Source organism: Colossoma macropomum, unplaced genomic scaffold (genome assembly GCF_904425465.1).
Source record: "Colossoma macropomum unplaced genomic scaffold, Colossoma_macropomum, whole genome shotgun sequence".
NCBI classification, from domain to species: Eukaryota; Metazoa; Chordata; class Actinopteri; order Characiformes; family Serrasalmidae; genus Colossoma; species Colossoma macropomum.
In genome coordinates, this window is record NW_023494787.1 from 26703522 (window position 1) to 26718078 (window position 14557).

Below are 14557 nucleotides of genomic sequence, written 5' to 3' on the forward strand. Positions count from 1 at the left end.
ATTTCGTTTTAAAAGCCTACTTCCCGATGAGACCAGGTGGTCACGTGACAAGAGAAACGCCATATCGCGAGTGCCGCAGATTTCACACAGCTGATCTTCAAACGGTCGCCCCTCATATTCGAGCACGTATGTGATTTGTAGATCGGAGCAGCTGTACTCCCTGCGTTAAACGCTCATAAGTTTTAAATATGGCTGCTGACGGAGGATGTGTAATTGCTATGGATGTAGTATACATTGCGACGGCTCGGTAAATATGTCAGGTGTGCTGTGTCATGATGTCAGTCGGACGTTATAGATGTACAATGAAAATGCTCTCGAGCCCTAGTCGGTAATGATCCATGACTCACGTTTATGGCGTTACAGTTAAGTCGTCGCTAGTCTCGAAGGCATCGAAACCACCGTACGCTACTAATGTTAGTTACGTGGCTCGGTAACGTTGTTTAGATGTTGATTTGTGGTCTGTTCAGCCATGGCGTGATTTAGTCATATCAGTTCATTTACAGCGGTTGCGGTTTCTTCTTCGTTGTAACTGCTGCCATCTGAGCTCTGCTGTTGTAGGACATTTCCTCTAATGTTGCTTCTAATATTCCGAGACCATGATTGGCTCACCAGATGTGGTGGCATTTACCAAAGATGATGACTTTGGAGATTCATACACAGATCCGTGTTTGCTGCCGGAGGAGTTTTCTGTGCCTTTGTTTCCCCATGCTGCCAATGCAAATCCATGGACAAAGACATCCTATGCAAAGTTCTCCAAGGATTTCATCCTCATCTCTGAATTTTCAGAGCAGGTTGGTCCACAGCCATTGCTCACAATTCCAGATGATCCCAAAGTGTGTGGAACGTTTGACCTTAACTACTTTTCCCTGCGCATCATGTCTGTGGACTATCAGGCCTCTTTTGTCGGGCATCCTCCAGGCAGTAGCTACCCCAAGCTCAATTTTGTGGAGGACTCAAAAGTTGTCCTCGGAGATTCCAAGGAGGGAGCATTTGCCTATGTGCACCACCTGACCCTCTATGATTTGGAGGCCCGTGGCTTCGTACGTCCTTTTTGCATGGCCTACATCTCAGCAGACGAGAGGAAGATCATGCAGCAGTTTCAGCAGCTCTCGTCTGGCTTTTCCAAGGCTTCAGAATGCTTAAAATCAGGAAATCGAAAGGCGTTTTCCAACGAGTTGGAAAAGAAACTGAAAGACCTGGAATATACCAGATCAGTGCTGCACAGAGAGACAGAGCACCAGAAAATGAACACTGGTTGTTATTCCACACAGGTTATTGAGAAAGCTAATGAACTGGCAAACGTGGAAAAATCCATCTATGAACATAAAGATCTGCTGAGGCAGATTACATCGTACCCAAGCAAAAAAGGGAGAGATACTGATCATGTGCGGTTTGAGCCAGAAGAGTCATCTGACACAAATATAGCTGATGATATGTTTACTTCTAATCATTCCAGAAATGGGGATAATTGCATGGAACCAGATAATGGTAGTCAGCAACCCTCTTACACCCCCCAGCTTATTAAAGCTAAATCTGCAAAATGTTTTGATAAGCGCTTAAAAACACTTGAGGAACTCTGCGATTCAACCTTTTTTCACCAGACCATGGACCAATTAAATTTAATTGAAAAGACATTTAGAGGAGATCTTTGCTTTATTTATACCAGCCAGATTGACCGGGCTCTTTTAGGTAAACAGAAAATCACCAGTTTTCTCTTTGAGGAGGAGCGAGACTGGGAAGAAGAGGGAAGCTCAAGGAATTTATATGACACAAACCATGCCACACATAATGTACCACCGTCCATTCTATCCACTGAGCCAATGAGTCTTGAGTCGTACACCACTTGTGTAGAGATAGGTCACAATAAGCTGGAGATTGAATCTATGGAAGGACCTCAAGAGTCCAGTATATCTGACATCACACAGGAAACCTCTGAAGATGCTATCGACACTGAGACAAAAGGGAGTTTTAGCAGTGACCGGAGTATTGAAGCACTTGGAAATGTTAGTCCTGCAAATCCTGATGGTTTTGCGAGGAGGAGCATCAATGAAGTATGCACTGTGACATCATCGGAGGAACAAGAAGTTACCCCCACTGCTGCTGCTGACAAGACATCATCTTCACTAGAACGTGAAGCGAATATGAATACTACTGATGTGTTTGAAACTGAGAGTCTGGTCCAAATGGACACAGCCTGCTGTATGGGACAGGATGGTTTTATCTATGAGGAACCTCGGCCTGAGCCTCTACAGGCATGTTGTGATGACACAGTGGTCAAGCAGGAGCCTCTGTCCTTACTGCAGGGGGATCCTGCTCTGCAGGTGGACTATGACGAGTCAACGTTAACTGTAGGCGCAGGTATGGACCTGATGCTTTCTGAGCTGAACACCAATGCTCTCTCTGAGGAGATGTCTAGAATGAATGTTGAGGATCTCTCTGATAGCACCAGTTACATGAGCACCTCTACCAGCTCTGACAGAGCAGTGTCACCTTTCACCTACGGCGGTCCAATCACGCTGAAGCACAAGAAGAAAGCAGGTCACAGTGCTCTCCGGTTCATCAGGCAATACCCGTTTGCACAGCAAGCCATATTCTGTCTTCTGAGTGGCCGAACGCTCATTGTTCTTGGAACCGAGGAGGGAACTGTAAGGAAACTGGTGAATGCCTTGTCGATTTTTGTACCCAACCTTGGGAAATATGGTGAAACAGTCCAGCCTTGGCTTTCCACATCATTTCAACTGACTGACCTTCAGAGATGGAAACTTATTGGACTACAGAGGTATGAAGAAGTCAAGTTCAATAGTACATTGCCACATCAGCCACAGCCACATCAGTAGATTGTAAGGAAATATGTATGATGTACTCAAAAAAACAACATGAAGAGTAACGAGTATGTTGAGTGTGCATATGTGTATATATTCACAGTCAGGACAAAAGTCTCCATTTTTGTAATATTTCATTTTTTGACATAATTTAAAATGGCCAGCTGCACCTTGTGTCAAAATTTCATGATGAATGGACCAACAGAAATCCTCCAAAAATACTTAGAATAAATAATTTCTCCATGAACTTCCATTGAAAGTTAAGAAAGTTTTTTTTCTACTCTTGTAAAGTTGCCATTTTGGAGATACAAGGTTTTGTTTTGACAGCGACAATATGTAATATGTCATATCATAAGACAGTGGTTGGTGTAGTGTAGCGAGTAATACCACTGCCCTCCATGCAGCAGATTGGGGTTCCTAGGCAAGCACGCCACACTACAGCAGTAAGGATGCCTGTACAGTTGAAGCTAATGCAGCATCAAAAATACAGCTCGTTCAGTGTATTCATGTTAGAATGCTGCGTTATTTCTGTTGGACTAGAAAATGTGCCTGTATGCAGAGAAAAGATGCAACATTGAGTGTCAGCTCCATTTCTGACATAGAATATGTCAACCAATGAAAACGTGTGGACAGGCAAGACAGTTCTGATTTGCTTACTTAAATTTGAACTGTACAAACCTTATCCCTGCTCTAGCCAGTCACACACAGGATGAACAAGATCTGCATGCATTTGCGTGTAATCTCTCTAATCTTGCTGTGTCTGGTGTGTAAGCTCCCTAAGAGTCCTTGGGCAAGACTCCTAATGCTACCTTTGCCTACCTATGTAATATGCTAAAACAGCTTTACGTAAGAGTGTCTGGCAAATGCATAAATGTGTCACATTTTTTTCTCATTCTTGTTTTCCAGGGTTGCTTCACCGGCAGGTTCCAATATGCTGCATTCCCTGAACCGCTACAGCCGATACATCGGCATCCTGGACTGTGACAACAAGACACTGCGATGCCCGCCCTACAAAGGAACACTAATAAATCACATGGCGGACCACAGGACTCAGATCAAACGCGGCAGCACCTACTATCTCCACGTGCAGAGCATGTTGACTCAGCTTACAGCTAAGGCTTTCCTTTACACATTCTGCCATCATGTTCACCTGCCCATAACTGCAGATGACCACAGTTCTGTGACGTTACGCAGGACTAACTTTTTGTTGCAACTTGGCTACACTGAGGAGGAGAGTAAAATAATTCAATTCCTAAGTGAGCTCATCAAGCAGCATTTCCTTCAGGGGCCTTTAAAAGGGGTCAGTCAGTCTTTCTTCAGTTTCAACTACACCACCAGCTATTTGTACAAAATCTGAATACGAATGTGCCCTTTTTTGTTGATGTTTTTGGTGGTTTCATATCATATTATGCCTTTTCGTCCACTTCATCTCTGCTAAAATCAGGAGACCAAACTATGTTGAATGTATTAGATTGTTATCTTTCTTTTGTTTTTTTTTGTTCTTTTTTCCACACAAACCAATAAGGCCATAATGGACAGCCTGATATCACCAATGTGGTCTTGAATTGTTTTCTGTGTTGTGCAGTTTACAGCTTTGCCACATTTTCCCAAAGTTTTAAAGGAAAGGTCTGTTTTGCTGAAGGATCAACTTGGTTCTTGTTTTGTTTGCAGATCCTTAGGAAGTCGACTACTCTTGATTAGAACTTACTCATAACAGTATAAGTACATGTGGATAGGCTTAAAAAAGCCATAAAGGCTCACGTTTGGTTATGAACAGAATCTGTTTTCCACTGGAGAATGTACTGTAAAACTGAAAGTGGTTGAATTACCAAACTGAAGTGGTTAAATTACCAAATGAATAAATAGTGACTTGCTTACAGATATTCCAATGAAGAGTAGAATCAGCCCATCAGAACAGGTGACCAGCAGTGATGAATAGGTGATGGATTTGTGAAATTTGTTATCTTCTGCTTTCATCAGAAAATTTTCTGCTTGAAAAATATTTCAGCATTTCACCAGATGGAGTACATAGCAGTATTTTGTATCTCCTTAACATGTCATTGCAATTTTGAATATAAACATAAAAAAAACCTCTGTATGATATTGACAATAATTGTCATCTACTAGCAAAAGCAAAGATCTAAAGACTTCCTGATGCTTGCAATCTAAGCCTGTAAAATAATCTACAGATTAATGATTAATACTGACATACATGCAAAAAAACTAGTGGTTTCCCTCTAATTGTGTACTACAATATCTTCATTATACCTACTCTACTATAAGGTTTTGTAAAGGCAACTAGGCAATGTATCTGAATAGGAATTTGCAATAGACTGCTGGGATTTTAGGCGAACAAGAGCCAAGTGACCAACTGCCATTTGCGTGTTTTTAACCTATTATGTACTGAAGTAAAAGAATGTACTGCATGGAAAAATGTCACATAGTTGAGATGTTACATGACGTTCTGCATGTTTGGAGAATACGAAGACTAACGACATGGTGGCATTCCTAGCCACATCCATTTGTATCTCACATGTGGATACCATTCAGCCTGATATAATCTGTTGTCTCTATGTTGTGTGCAAATGTCAGCATGAGTAAGTGTTGTTGGATGGAGTGGCACTTTATAATGTTGATTAAGAATCACAATCAAAATGAGGAGTTACCAAGTAATGGTGGCGATGGCCAAAAAACAGTTTGTTCCCGTTACTGTTCTTCTCACTACTGCATGGCAGTCTGTCCCACACAGATTCACACAGACTGCCACCACTTTCAGTTGCATTTTATATATATTACTTTCTATTTGTAATCAGTCAATAGCCTCTGTGAAGAATCGTCCGAAACAGATATTATATGCATTCAGTCGAATGTGAACAAGAAGCCATACCATAATGTGCACAGTGTCTATTAAGATGCTGTGTATTTGAACAAAATTTCTTTCACATCAGTTGTTGTCTGAAACAAGCCTGGAAGAGTGTTGCTCGCTGAGTATGTGTTTAGAAAGTATTGTGATTTTGTGTGAGGTGCGGTAAGCTGTTATCTTTATTGAAAGTGATTTGTGGATGTATAAGTGAATATTGGGGGTGATCCAAATGCATTAAGTTGTTGCCCACTCTGTTTCTTGCCTTTGAGTTTCATTAAAATATCTCTCATACAAGTTTGTCAAGACCAACTTTCTTAGAATAATATAAACTATGGATGCCCAACCAAACTGTAAAGCTAGTGCCTCATGTGTTGTTTCAGCAGTAATCTAACACAATTAACATAATCAAGGCATTTAATGGCATGTCAGTATTAGAGCTAGGGCTGGGTAACATGACGATATTTATTGTTATCTTTTCTGAGCATATTGTTGTCTCTTTTATTGAAAGAGCATGCAGTCGTATGCAGTCAAATTACGTTTTGTTTATTCTGTAAAGTGAAAATAAGTTAACTCCATTTCTACAGAAAAAAACAGCTTTTTTCTACAAATTATAATGCACCATTTCCATTTATTTTTAACATATTGGGAAAAAATAAACATAAAATCTAAAAAAAACTTTTACACTGGCAAACATATTTCCCCCCCAATATGTTAATCAAATAAACTATAATTAAAATGTGCAGCGGTGTAGAAGATAAGTGTTAACTTATTTTCACTTAGAAAATAAACAAAACATGTAATTTGGCCAGGGGCACCCACACTTTCACAGAGAGGTGGTCCTGTTTAAAAGAGTTTAATGCAATGCAGACTAGCAATTGTATAAAAATCATTACATTCAGTTTTTGATTTTAATGTGGCACCAGTCGTTCTTTTTTGTCTGTTTCAACTTACAAACCTCAGGAAAACAAAAATTGTGATGCATATCATTGAGTATCCTCCATTTCTTTTGCTTTACCCACCCCTAATTAGAGCCTAGCTCAATATTACAACTATAAGTAATTTTTTTTTATATCTCCACTGTTGGAACAAAACCTTGTATCCCTGTAACCCTGAAAAAAATGAAAATAGCTGTTAGCCTTTACATTACATCTGTAAATTTCATGATGGTTGGGCCAAAAGAAACGACCCAAAATTATTTGGGGAAAAAAGTCTGGTTCCATTGACTTTAAAAGTAAAGTAAGTTTTTTCCTTCTCCTGTAAAGTTACCATTTTCGAGATAGGAGGTTTTCTTCCGACAACAGCGATATAACACACACATACATACATACATACATACATACATACATACATACATGCTACTACTCTGGTAGAGCTATTATGTATCAAGTCACAATGTGACCTCCACACTTGGGACCATTCTTGCAACATTTGACTTTATTAATCATCAATTAATTTGGCCTGAGTTAGATGGCATATCAACCCACTGAGTGACTATCTCCGCATGCATGGTAGAGTTCACAGAATAAAAAGATTTGACAAAACAGGTGTCCAGAAAACTGATTGCAATAATGAAGCCTGAGGGAAAGCACAAAACCTCTATTGTGTCCAAAATAATAACTGTATAAATTGTCACATTTCTACAAGAAATAATTTGAAATGAATGAAATGCAGACTTGACAGTAAAATCTGTGAACTCACCAGGCAAGCGGCCTGTAAAGCTTAAAGACTTACTTAAAGAAAGTAAAGCTTAGGTACAAGAACAGAGCAAGAGTATCAGACTCATAGCTCTGGCAGTCCAGGCATGGGGAATTTTGCAGCAAAAGCCTCAACCTCCTCTCGGATTTCTTTAAGTCTGTTTTGGTATTTCTCATCCTGAGCCAATGTTTCCTTGAACTCCTTCAGAGTGGCTTTGGCATTCATGTTCTTCTGGATCTCCAAAGTTAACTGAATACCTACAACAAAACAGGAAAATACAAATGTATTTATGCATGTAGAACTGTAAATCTTACCCTTGTAAATAATGTCGTGCTACAAAATGCAATTAACTCACATCTGTGAATAAATTCTGCAACTGTGCGGAAATCTTTCTCCACTAGGCCTCGCGATGTGAGTGCTGGAGAGCCAAGACGGAGACCACTGGGCCGCAAGGCACTCTTATCACCTGTATTACAAAAGATTACATACAGGCACAAAGAAAAGAAGATTAAGAAACTTCACTGTAAAATAGTATTATTAACTGTATTGCACATGTATTAAAAGGTCCATATCCTATATCAAATCAATTCATTTTTACATGACCATACTCCAACCTTTCTTTATTCCTTAGAATTAAACAGGATTTTTTTTTGTTACTGTGCCTTTAAGACAAATACATATAAAACAACTGTTCATTCAAAAAGCAGTCCAGACTGAAAAAACTACTTCTAACTTCAGCATGAACTGGCAGAGCTAAAATTCTGCAGGCTGAACAAGTTGATATATGTTGATTTTTGTGACATCACAATAACAGTGATATTAAAATGGGCCGTTTTTGCAGCCTAGTTTCCTTTTATGGCTTGTATGGTCTAGGAAGTGAAATGTATGTTTTGAAACTTTAACTATATTTACATGTTACAATCTCATTAAATGAGCCCTTTTACTATGTGTAAGTTAACAGCTGAGTACAGTATGTTAACACAACAACTAGGACACTGAAACACTTCAGCTAAAAAATGCTAATGATAATGAATAACGTCAGGAGTCATACTCCCAGCTCCCAGTAGCTTCCACTTATTCTTAAGTTATTTTGGATCTTCTACAACCTACAAAAACAAACAAAACAAGTTATCTGTGAGGTTGGACCTGGGCAGGTGTTCTTGTTGCAGGCGATGGCACAGGCCTCCAGCACCTTCTCTGCCCTCCCACCATCAGTTCCATTTGGACGTAGGTCAAGCAAGATCAGATGATTATCAGAGCCACCTGAATCCAGAAGCAAAGGCACTTTTACAAGGCACACTTTGCACAGCTTTTTCTTGGCAGATCACCCTCTTCATTTCAAATTTCTAAACAACTTCATAAAAATGTATTGAGAAAAGGTTGAACAGTTCTAAGCACCTTCGTCTACTTTTCACCAAGTGAATCAAACTACAAAAGCTTGACTATCCAGAATTTACCACCCCATCACTGAAAATTCTCGTACTCCTGTACAGAGCTCACTCTAATTTCCACCATTAAAGTGAGCTCGATCCAAATGTCCTCATGGAATATGTGACGGCTGGACTAGCATTCTACTACAGACTTTAAGACACCATCTTATTAGAGTGCCTGCCCCCATGTAATCAAGGAAATCATACCCTGATTTTTAAGCAGTAACATTTTAAACATATTTCATTACTAAATAACTTTAGTAAAGGAATGGAATGAGCTGCACACACTGCTCATCGCAGTGGTATTTAATGGATTGTCCCATCAGATAAGCATTTCTGTGATGCAAGGTCTCTGTCACATCTGTTGCTGTATGGTAAATAATTAACATAAAACTTACCAGTGACAATTTTGTAGCCCTTTTCTATCAGAGCAGCTGCCAAGGCCTTGCAGTTTGCCAGCACTTGTAACTGATAGGCCTTGAACTCTGGTGTCAACGCCTGCTTCAACGCTACAGCCACTCCTATACATCAAATTCCATAAATTAGGTCACATTTAACTGAAATGCAATTCAAAGAATGCAGTGTTTCTCTTTAAAGGAATTGTCTATCAGCTTTCAACACCCCCTTCTCCCCTATACCACTGTATTTCCAGTTGTTATTGACAGTTTTTAAATGCATTATGTAATTTCAAGGAGAAACTACAGAGCAGAAATATCTTCCACATCCTTCTGGTGACTGCAGAAGTAAAATTTTGTATTTTGACTTTTGAATTTACATCTAAAGCGAGGCTGTTAAAACCCAGCTTAAATGTCAGAGTAGCAACTTCATGCCACCTAGTGGTTGTAGAATTCATATCAATTTACAATGAACACAAACTAAAACTGCAGAACAGTTGGTACTGTTTCTTAGTATGACTTACGTAATGTGTTAGTAACGCGCTAGCCAGATATTACGAAAATAAAGCATTTAACCAGCTATGCTCATGGGTATATTTTGGGTTTTCTATCTGAATTTACATGCGCAAATCTTAAGGCAAATTATTCAATTAACTGCATGAAATAAATGTAGTGGGGGTTTTTTTTGAGCTCCCCTCAAATTAACAGAAAATGTGTTTTATGATCAGAAACATAATGCCAGATGCTTATAATTTACTGCTGAAAGCCAAAAATCTCAGATGCTCTTAGTATTTGTTTATAAACATAATTTTTCACAGTGCATATCCCTGAAGAGACTCCATCTGATATCCAGTTTATAGCTCAGAATTGATGGGGGTCAACTTTCAGTAGAGAAGAACATTTGTGAGTTCAGCTTCTTTTATAATAAAGTTTTAAAATGACTTTACCCATCTATTTGACCGGAAAGAAGACAGTTACAGCTCTCATATGACACCCACCTTTTGAATGTAGCTTATGAAATACAAAAGTTATAAAGTATAGAATATGACAAAGTGTGCCTGAGTTAAAGAGGTTAAATATACAGGAGGAATATAAATATAAATATTTGGAGGAATTCATTAATGTTCCTGTGTTACAAAAATAAGGTTATTTTGACAGTTCTTTGAAGTGACAAAAATTAAAAACTATGCTGGAACCTGCCTAAAGCATGTTACTTTGTATACTCATCTGACATCAGATCTTCTAAAACTAATCATGACGTACTGGAATGCAAAAAGAAAGGAGCGCCATTTTAAAAACAGCAAGACACACTGGCATAGTGCACATTATTCAGACATCAATTTAATCCAAACTTCATTCTAAACTTTACACTTAAACAAACATATAATGTGGTTACCTGCAATGGCATGGTTGTGAGGTCCTCCCTGCAGTCCAGGAAACACTGCCTGGTTGATCAAACTCTCCAGGTTGTAATGAGTCTCCTTTCCTGTCTTGGCATCCACACTGCGCACCCCTAACAGATCAAAGGCACTGTGTCACACTAAACATAAGCAGACCAACTTTCACATTGCAAACACATTTTTTCCCCATAAAGAACTGACCTTTCCTGTAAAAGATGAGCCCTGCTCTGCAGCCCCTCAGGGTCTTATGGGTAGTGGTGGAAACAATGTCACAGTACTCAAAGGGGGACGGAACCACTCCAGCTGCAACAAGTCCACTGATGTGCGCCATGTCAGCCAGGAGGTAAGCCCCATTCTCATCTGCTATCTTCCGCATATGACTGTAATCCAGGTTGCGGGAGTAGCAGCTAACACCTTTGAGAAGAAGACACAGATAAAGCATCCAGTGTCCCATGAATGGAATGTTACCAGGGCAACAAAATACAAGCTACTCTATTGCTTTCGAGAGCACAAAAGCATCTGCATTAGAGACAGTGCATCAGAATTTATGGGTATCGATATCAGGCAGATATCATCAAAAAAAGCCGAATCAGCTATCAAAAGAGGGAAAAAAGAATCCGTTAACAATCCTGTAATGTATCCTAAAATATCACACACTCATACTGTGTTTTGTGATGTTAGCTGTGTATTTTTTTTTACTGTGGGGTAGTAGCGTGATCGAGTAATTTGAACATGATAGCCTACTTTCAGATGTTCATCTTAAAAATAGCTTAATAGCTTTTAAAATAAAAAAAATATTGGAGTGGTACCGGCCAATTCTCAAGGTTTCTATATCAGTATTGCAAAAGAAGAAGTGGTATTGTGCCATCTGCATTTACCCATCTTATTTACTTTGTCTTGCTCTCATAAAATAATGTTTCTATCTCTGTAATTTGTCTTCGTAAAATTCTCCAGAGATAACACTTGCCTGCAATGATTAGCTTTGGATGGAACAGACGAGCATTTTCCTCTAGTCTGTCATAATCAATGTAGCCAGTCTCTTGGTTGACCTAGGAAAACATTAAAAAGCTACAATTAAATGTGGTCAACACACTGACAATGACATCACAACATGCACCAGACAGAGCAGCAACTGTAATAAAGTTGAGTCCTATCAGCACTTTGGAATGAAGAGCCATATACCTTGTATGGCATAGATTCAAAGAAAATGGATGTGGCAGAGATCTTCTTCTTGTCAGTCATAAAGCCATGGGTCAGATGGCCTCCATCAGGCAGGTCAAGACCCATTATCCTCCCATGAGGCTCCACTACGGCTGTGTACACAGCAAAATTGGCAGGTGAACCTGAGAAGAAGAAAAACAACATTTATGAGTAACCTTTGAAACACATCAGATCAGAGTAGAGCTCGAGGCACCAAAACACAAACTTACCAGAATAAGGCTGCACATTTACTCCCCATTTTTCTGGGTCAAGGCCATAAACCTTCAAAGCTCTTTGCTGACAGAGTCGCTCCAGTTCATCCACATGTTCTGTGCCACCATAGTATCTAATAGGAGTTTTGCAAAGATCTGAATATTAGAACTAGAATGTACAAAATCATAATGACATGAAAAACATGGATTTCCACCTTTGGCCAGGGTATCCCTCAGAATATTTGTTGTTCATGCACGAGCCTAGAGCCTCCAAAACAGCTCGACTGGCGAAGTTCTCAGAGGCAATAAGCTCCAAACCATACGTTTGCCTCTTCTTCTCCTTCTTAATGATGTCAAACACCTATTGACAGGTTCAGACAGATTTTAGATATCAATGACAATACAATGTATGCAGCAACCACAAAATGTGTAGTCCTAAATCAAGGCATCCTGTACTCAGTAACTCACCTCTGGATCATTGGTGCTGAGAGGTTCCTGCATCATTCTGTTGTGTGACTCCCATGTATCATTGTCAATGTTACAACCGTTGATCTGGGCCATGCTTACACTTCAGGATCAATAACATTGCACAATACAATTACAGCCCATTTCAATGAATATTCAAGAAACACATTTCAAACAAATTAATGAACTGCATCAAGTTCAGATGACAACAGTGTAGTCTACAGTCGGTGTATCTACATTAAGAGACTGAGAGAAAAAAAAATCAAATTGGTGTTTAAGGTGTTAATGCAGAGGATATTAATTTGTACGTTTCCTTGTAAAGGTCAGCAAATAAGTAAATCGCTTTAACTCAGCCTTAAATTTTTAGAGAGCTCAGCCTAATTTCCTTACTGGACATTCCTGTCAAGACGAAGCTGAAGTCAGAGTCTGAGGCGCCAAAATGTACCGGCTGCACCACTTAAGGTGGAACGGGACTATTCGAACAAGAAGCTGGCGAATAAGTAACTTAGCTGACTTTAGTTTCGTTATGACAGGAATTTCCAGCAAGCAACTTTGTGAATTTTTCCAGGGATTAGACTCAGCTCTTTAAAATAGTAAGGCCGAGTTAGAAAGGTCTACTTAACGTTACTTATTAAGTTGGCGCCAGGATGTAACTGCTTCACCATTTAAGGCGGAAATGTAGCTGGCGGGGAAAGTAGCTAACTAGCGAATAGGAATCCGACTTCAGCTTCGTCCAGTCAAGACTGGAGTTTAGTAACAGAGCCATTTGATCGGTCATGGCCTCCTTTCCCTGTTCAACATGAGGCAGCTGTAGCTGCCTGGTACAGATCAGCCTCATGACACTGATTAACGTTAGCTCTGAAGCAGCGGTTTAAAGGTATGTGAGGAAATGTACTCCCGGTTTTGTCATTTAAAATTGAGAGCTACAGCAAACAGCGTTTACCGGATTCCGAGATACCACAGCAAGGTTGTTCACGCGAACGTTACCCGCGAAATCTGCCTAACTTACTTTTCACCGCCCGTCATGACTTTAGCCCAAAGCTAGCCTGCTATTCAGAACTACACAGGCTACGCTTGACAGCTAAACGCTGTTTTAAGCCGGTTAACTCAAATCAACCGGAATAACACACTCTATTACTAGCTAACTAGTTATATTAATTTAAAACAATGTGGTAATTCAACTGCATATGGTTAACATGCAACTAGCGGACACTTCAGAGAATGGTGTAACGTTACTGGGCTGTATATCAGTGTTACACCGAAATAAGGCTTTTCCTGAGTGCAGCTAACATTCATAACATGCACTGAAAATGAAAATCTTACCGTTGTGACTAGAATACAGTGAAGAAGTTCTTATCTATTCGTTGACAGGTTACAACCTGCAGCACGTAACCACCAACTTCTATTTGTGCCCAAAGTCCGCGAAAGTGAGGGAGCAATCAGAGCCCGGAGGTGGAGGACCAGTCAATCAAAAGCGAGGAGCAAATCGCAGTATAGAGGAGGCGTGATCATTACGTCAAACGTAAGCGCTGCCTCTTAAACCCGTGACATTTTTTTCTCTGCGCTGTCACGTTCCTCGAAACCCGAGGCAGGCTACTGGAGATATTTTATTACTATTACTATAATAATATTATTCTTTTTGAAAATTGGATATTTAGATTTTTTTTTCTAAATCAAAATTATGGTAACAAGTGATTTTATAAAAGCAGGTCTTCCAATAAAAGATTAAACAAATGCTAAATAATACTTTATGCCGAGGTAAAACAAGTGAACAATATATACCACATTATTCATGTGGCAATACAATGTTGTCATTTTGTTTTCAACAAATTAAGTGATATAGCATAGCAGGTAATCCCAGAGAATATCGTGTGTGCACAGTTGCCATCAAAGAATGTGTAGTCAGAATTGACAGTCAGTAATGTCTTCTGTGTTTAGTGAAATACTTCTACCTTCCAAAATTAAGGGAAGGTCCTAAACAAGTGCTTAGAGACTATTTTAACTCGTTTTTAGCCGTTTAGCATTCGTCCCCATTCATTGAGGAATCACTCGCGGGTGCCCTCTGGCGTTTTCGT

At 39.6% G+C, this 14557-nt stretch overlaps 2 protein-coding genes across 2 annotated transcripts; one reads left to right on the top strand and one right to left on the bottom strand.

The window, feature by feature from the left end:
* Window positions 1-126: 126 nt before the first annotated feature.
* On the top strand, window positions 127-5976 carry smcr8a (Smith-Magenis syndrome chromosome region, candidate 8a). Its single transcript, XM_036566705.1, has 2 exons — window positions 127-2779; window positions 3729-5976. The coding sequence occupies exons 1-2, from the start codon at window positions 597-599 to the stop codon at window positions 4177-4179; spliced, it is 2634 nt and encodes an 877-aa protein (XP_036422598.1). The 5' UTR covers window positions 127-596; the 3' UTR covers window positions 4180-5976.
* Window positions 5977-6591: 615 nt separating this feature from the next.
* On the bottom strand, window positions 6592-13956 carry shmt1 (serine hydroxymethyltransferase 1 (soluble)). Its single transcript, XM_036566706.1, has 12 exons — window positions 13806-13956; window positions 12486-12585; window positions 12233-12378; window positions 12036-12151; window positions 11788-11948; window positions 11573-11654; window positions 10807-11019; window positions 10602-10718; window positions 9209-9331; window positions 8527-8643; window positions 7736-7846; window positions 6592-7637 (listed from the first exon to the last, which is right to left on the bottom strand). The coding sequence occupies exons 2-12, from the start codon at window positions 12576-12578 to the stop codon at window positions 7465-7467; spliced, it is 1452 nt and encodes a 483-aa protein (XP_036422599.1). The 5' UTR covers window positions 12579-12585; window positions 13806-13956; the 3' UTR covers window positions 6592-7464.
* Window positions 13957-14557: the final 601 nt, after the last annotated feature.